At 38.8% G+C, this 6000-nt stretch overlaps 1 protein-coding gene across 4 annotated transcripts in view; it reads right to left on the reverse strand.

Annotated features, from left to right (window-relative positions):
• Positions 1-5688, reverse strand: part of LOC120316638 (cytochrome P450 4V2) — a 32937-nt gene extending 27249 nt beyond the window's left edge. For 2 of the 4 annotated variants that reach the window (XM_039362426.1, XM_039362425.1), the window contains exons 1-2: positions 5452-5688; positions 1122-1234 (exon numbers count right to left, since the gene is read on the reverse strand). Coding sequence is in view for 2 of the 4 variants with exons in the window: in XM_039362423.1 (XP_039218357.1) it covers positions 1122-1234; positions 4924-5128 (318 nt within the window). In the remaining 2 variants the exon portion in view is untranslated. The other 2 variants (XM_039362423.1, XM_039362424.1) reach the window with 2 other exon arrangements.
• Positions 5689-6000: the final 312 nt, after the last annotated feature.

Raw genomic sequence — 6000 nt, forward strand, 5'->3', positions numbered from 1 at the left:
ACACTGACTTTAACTACAGTATCTATAACTCCAAAAGCAACAGGAACTAATCAACAAACATATCACATTGAGAACTTAGACAATTTAGCTAACCAAACAATAACTACAACACTGGATATGATTTTCTACTTTACTCAGACAAAATTGGAAGAAGAACAAGAGGACCAGACTGAACTGATGACAAACATTCCAAATCAAATACGGAGATTTGAATTATTAGGGCAACAAACTAATTATTACAAAGGGAGCAGTTGCTTTGAAAAATTGACAACTGGGTGTTATCCCTTGGTTCAAACAACATGTGTGGGAATGGAGACACATCAGTGGATTCAAAGGCACTGGTATGGAAGCCTGCCTGGCACAAAAAGAAAGCCAGAGTTAGATTTAAAAATGGGATTTAAAAATTCACTTAATGGACTAAGTAGCTTTTTGGAGTGATTGGTTTAATATCCAGGATTAAAACTTATAAGGGAAATTAAAATTAATTGTTAAATTATAGTTTTGATTGTTAGATGGAAATACATTTGTGATAATGGAAGATATTTTGTTAGTAAATGTTAGTAAATGAGTATATTTCTGAACAAAGTAAGAAGGTAAATTTTGGAACGTGTCTATTTTAGTTATGTTAAGTATTTTATAATGAAATGAGGGAAATTAAGGTTATCCGAATTTAAATATTGGTTATAAAAGGCAAAATTGGAACATTGGAATTGGAATTAAGTAAAACTTAAAAACTGGACTTGGATATGTATAAGTAAAATGTCATTAATAAATGTATTGATTGATTGAATTTCAGTTAGAAATGTATTAATATGAACATGTTATAATATTTAAGGGAACTAGAGAGGGAATCTTTTTTTTAATTTTTATTTTTCCTTTTTTCTCTATACAACAAAAATAAAACTGAAAAATACATTTTTTCCCTTAACAAAACTGTGTTATAAAGAGAGGGAATCTTTATTGATGTAACCTAAGATACACATGAATAACTTTGTTATTGGACTATTGATTACCCTATCACCACGCTTCTTCCTAAGCACCTGGATGTAAAAATTTGAAAAATTAATAAAACTTGTTTTGTTTTGTTTTTTTAAAAAGAGAATGAAAACTCAGGGACTCACCTCTACGGTGTCTTGGTGATATAAGATTATATGAGGGAATGGTCCTATCCAAAGTTTTAGTAGTGGTTCATAGCGAAATTCTTCTGAATAGGAAATTACTTGTTTCCAGAATTCTGAAAAATATACATTCAGTTTACAAATTATAAGTTTATTGCTTATTGTTATTTTGAATAAAACATTTACATCTGAACTGATAAGGTTTTTTGATCCTCACAAGATACAGACAACATATTTGAGGTTAAAATTGTATTGTGCTGCCTTAGCAAACTCAAAATAAAACCACCCTGAAGTATCTTTCCTATTCTCCAAATGCATCCATGATCTTAACACAGCTTGTTTTGTGAGTTGTTCACTAGGAAATTGCTGTGATCTTTACTTCGTAACAACTAGGTTTTAATAGTAGTCTTAAGTGTTAATCTAGCCATGGTATATGGGATACGCTGAGTCTCAATTAATAAACAATTTACAACACTAGAGTGCTGGAGTAAGTAATTTGAGTAAAGACTGATAGAATATAAGGATTTGTCTGAAACTGAGAGAACTGCTTAGAACAGGGGTGTCAAATTCAATTTCATTGAGGGCCACATCAGCATTGCGGTTGCCCTCAGGGGGCCGGGAGTGTGTGGCCAGGGTGGGTGCGGCCTACTGGGCGGTCATGGATGGAGTGGGTGTGGCCTATTGGGTGGGCATGGCCACCTCTACATTGTTCGCATCAAGGGTGCCTGTGGGGGCCTGGACAGGAGTGGGACAGATCTGAGGGTCTCTGGCAGAATGGGGTGGAACCGGGGCAAGCGCCAAGGCATGGTCCATTTCTTCATTCCTCACAAAGGGTGACACCTCCCCAGCATGCACCCAGGGGGCGGGGCCGACACAGCAGGAACTGATTCCTCAGTGTTTCTAGATAGCCTTGTGGAGCTAAGACTGAATGTGTTTCATTATAGATGGCCACCACAAAATTGTACATTGGCTCCTGGCCGGCCTGGGCCAGGGCCAAGGCAGCGGGGGCCATTCCCTCACTGTTTCCAGGATGGCTTCACAGGCCACATGAAACCACTTTGCGGGCCGCATCCGGCCCCCAGGCCTTGTGTTTGACATGTCTGGCTTAGAATATCCTTGCAATTTTTACTTTGCTTTGTAGATCAGGTTCAGAGAGAAGCATACCACAAACACATTGTACACTATGGCTCCCAGTTAAACTGTTTCTTTAGGTTGGAGAGCTTGTTGAAAAAAAGCTCAAAATAACTGTGTTCTGAAATATAGTCTGTTATGACTATTAACAATCAGAATTAAACATGGGGTGGATTTCAAATCAAAATAAATTTTGGTGAATTTTATTGCAAAACACAGCTATTGGTACAAAAGTATGAAACAGACACAAGGATGTTTTATGAACCCACCAAGTGAGCACTTCTCATCCAGTGCTTTAAATTTTATCATTAATCTTTTTAAATTGAATTTTCAGTGTAAGATGCCTTGAGACTTGGAAATGATAGAAATTTAAGGAATAAGTAAATGTATCCAATCTAAAATTATTTATCTTGGATGATAATATTAAAGAAAGAAAGAAAGAAAGAAAGAAAGAAAGAAAGAAAGAAAGAAAGAAAGAAAGAAAGAAAGAAAGAAAAGTAATCTGAGGAAATCTTCTCACTAAGAACTGCTTTTCTTTTTCTTCTCTTTCTTTGTTGATCAGGAAACTTTCTTTCCTTCATGTTTTTCCTACTTGTTTTCTCCTACTTTCTCTCCTTGCCAGATACAGCCTTTCCTTCCTTTCTTGTTTCCTATAGTTGCTCTTACCCAAAGAACCATCATGGATTTTATTTTTAATTTTTATAAAGGGGGACGGAGATATGGCTGATTAGCCAGCTCATTATAAAGGAGACTGAGATGTTCTCTAAGGTAGAATTTTTCTGGCAAACTGGACCTTGCTCTGATTTCTTACATTTAGTACATAAGTAAAGTTCAGATTTAGGATAGACACTGATAAGCAGGTCATGAAAAATTGGGCGTATAAGGGTTCCATCTAATGAGGCATTGTTAAATAATACACTTAAGAGATACACTGAATATTTTATTCTACTAAGTAAAGTGGCTTCAAAAATATAAGTTACATTTTTAATATATTTCCCCACTGGTCTCCAAGTAGCATTAAATAACCTAGCAAAGTATTTACAGGTCAAACTGCAGGCCTGACTAGGGGATAATATTTAAAGAGGAAAGAGAAATCAACCCACTATAGATCAATAATTATTTGGAAAATATGCAGGCCAGCAAAGTCAGCTTTACTTGAAGCTACTAGACTTTAAAGCAACCTTTGATTTCATTTCTAGTTACATCGTGACATAAATTGAACAGATCTGTTGATTTACATTTACCAGTGCTTATACAAAAGCTTGGAAGAATTCATCCTAGTTATTATAGAATTCTCTGAGGTCAAAGGCTTTCCTAACTCTTTTACAAAACCCAGATTTGGTCTTTCCATAGCCTTTGCTTAGCTGGATAGAATTCAGTTCAATTTCTTAAGAATACCCTTGTGAGTTGTAAATTGTGTCCCAGGTGCAGTTTAATGTTTAGAACCCAATCTGATTAAGGTAGAAGGAGCTAGGACTTAGTGCGCAAGAATTATGTTATCGTTGAACCCTTTCTGCAGGTTCATCCCTTTACATATTATGTGATGCTTTCACAGTATAGCTAAGACAAGTTGAAGCAAAACAGACTTAAAAATTATCATTATTTTCCTGGAAGAATTGGGAATATCATTCAGTCAGCTAAATATTTATCTTTCATATCAATTCTGAAGTTCCATACAGCTTTCTCATTAATGTGTCTCAACATGTGCACTACATCTGTGCTATGACAAAGTGTTAAATTAATGTTTCTTTGTGACTCCAAGGAGGCCAAGGTGCTATCATACTTTATTGGCCAATGGTATGGGAGTCAAAATCATTACTCCTCTCTTTTCCATCTAGCTAGAAAATCAGACTTCTCTTCCTTGACTCCGCTGCTAGAAACTAGATTTGATGCGACAGTCTGTGAAACTGAACTAAAAGTTAATACAGGAATATTGTTACTTTATGTACATTTGCTACATTAGTTCTGATTGATAGAGAATATGATTTTTGCAAATAGGAAATGTTGTTTAGCATTTGACTTAGTTTTTAAATACCTTCTATATATTGTTGATATTCATAACAGGAGTCAGCTTACATATTTTATGATGCTGGTTATAACCATAATAAATGTTAACTAACTAGATTCTAGTTTTTAATGCACATTAAAAAGAAATCAGCTTTATTTCCCTTCCTGCCCTGAATTTGGCGCTTTGGAGTTTTTGGTTTCAATATATTCATCTAGCTGGAATGTTCTATCAGGATCTGTAAATTGGTCTGATTTTGAATGTAAAGAATGGTTGAAAATGCACTATACAGAACAGTTGTCCTCACTTTCCTTCAGTGATACAGACACAGAATGGAGGATATTTTTAATTCTGACTTTTAGGTTATCTTCTAATATGCAAAACAATTCATTATGAAAGGGATACTTCGTTCCGATGATTCGTCCGCAACGAATTTTATGACTTTGTAAGCACTGCATTTTCTCCGCCGTTTCCCACCCTAACATCTTTCAAACTTTCGTTTCTGTCTCTAGCGCCCTTACCCCAGCAGTTCCGCGCTCGCTTCAGCCCCCTGTCCTCTGCCCCCGCCGCTCATCAGCTGAACTGAATAAGCAGGTAACGGAAGATTATAGCCAGATCCCCCGCCTTTGTAGCTTACACCTTTGGAAGAAGTGGGCGGGAAGTTTTTACCTTTGGCGTCCCTATCCATGATCAGAGAGTTACCCAGTATGGGATACCAGGGTTTGACCTCCGGAATGGCCTGCATCTCTTTCCATTTCCAATAGTTGCGGAGCACCAAGAAGGAGACGATGACGACGGCGGCGGCCAACACAGTTAAGGTTGAGGCGGCCCCAACCGCCCACTCGAAGAAAAACGCGCCGCTGGCCAGAGCCATCCGGGACTCCACTTAACGCTAATGAGCAAGGTTTTACCGACTGGCGGTACAGCCCGGAAGGCTTCGCGGAACGGAGGGGGGAAATCCGGGGAATGGGAGAGGAAAAGTCCAGCGAGATCTCTAGGCCGGCCGTGGAACTGCAGAACTTAAAGAAGGTGGGACTCTGCGATTAATGGCGGCTGCGAGAAACGGTTAAAGGGGAGAGGCAGGCGGGGTAGAGCCTCGATGCCCGCCCTTTCCAGCCCCGAGGTATACCCACGCTTTAACTCGGGCTGGAGTAGGCAAGCAACTAATCCACGTGCTTGTTTGCCTTTCAAACCTGCCTTTTCGGTGTGACCCATTGCCAGAACGGGCCACTCGCCAACTCCAGAAACTGGGAATGACTCCTCCTCCTGCTCCCAACTCCTTTGCAAATCCGCCGAGGGCCCGGGTTTTCCAATTTTGCTGCTTTCCAGCCAGAGCGTTGGAAGCTCTACAGAGGAGATCGTGGTTGACGGTTTCTTTTGTTCTAGGAGTAGCCCAGCTCCGTTGGGCTACAGAGCCTGGCCTGTCCTTCCCCTTATCAGTATTCTGCCTGCTTAGCAACTGCTACGGAAATGTGTACATACATATACACATCGCGCACACACACATACACAATAAATTAAATGACTTCCCATTAAAGCAATGAACTGTCCTTTATTCTAGAAAGGCCTCTATCATTCAACCTATACATCACCCGGGCACTTTTTTAAATTTCTGCCCTGGCTTTCTGACCGCTTGCCCACAAATTACAAATCTTCCCTTCTCCTTTAACTTTTGTGTAATTTATTTGTCTATTTGGTAAGCTAAAACTAGCATGTCTGCTTTTTCTTATAAGGTTTCCATGAGCC

The sequence above is a fragment of the Crotalus tigris genome, unplaced genomic scaffold (genome assembly GCF_016545835.1).
Source record: "Crotalus tigris isolate CLP2741 ecotype Arizona unplaced genomic scaffold, ASM1654583v1 scf7180000019463.280638, whole genome shotgun sequence".
Lineage (NCBI taxonomy): Eukaryota > Metazoa > Chordata > Lepidosauria > Squamata > Viperidae > Crotalus > Crotalus tigris.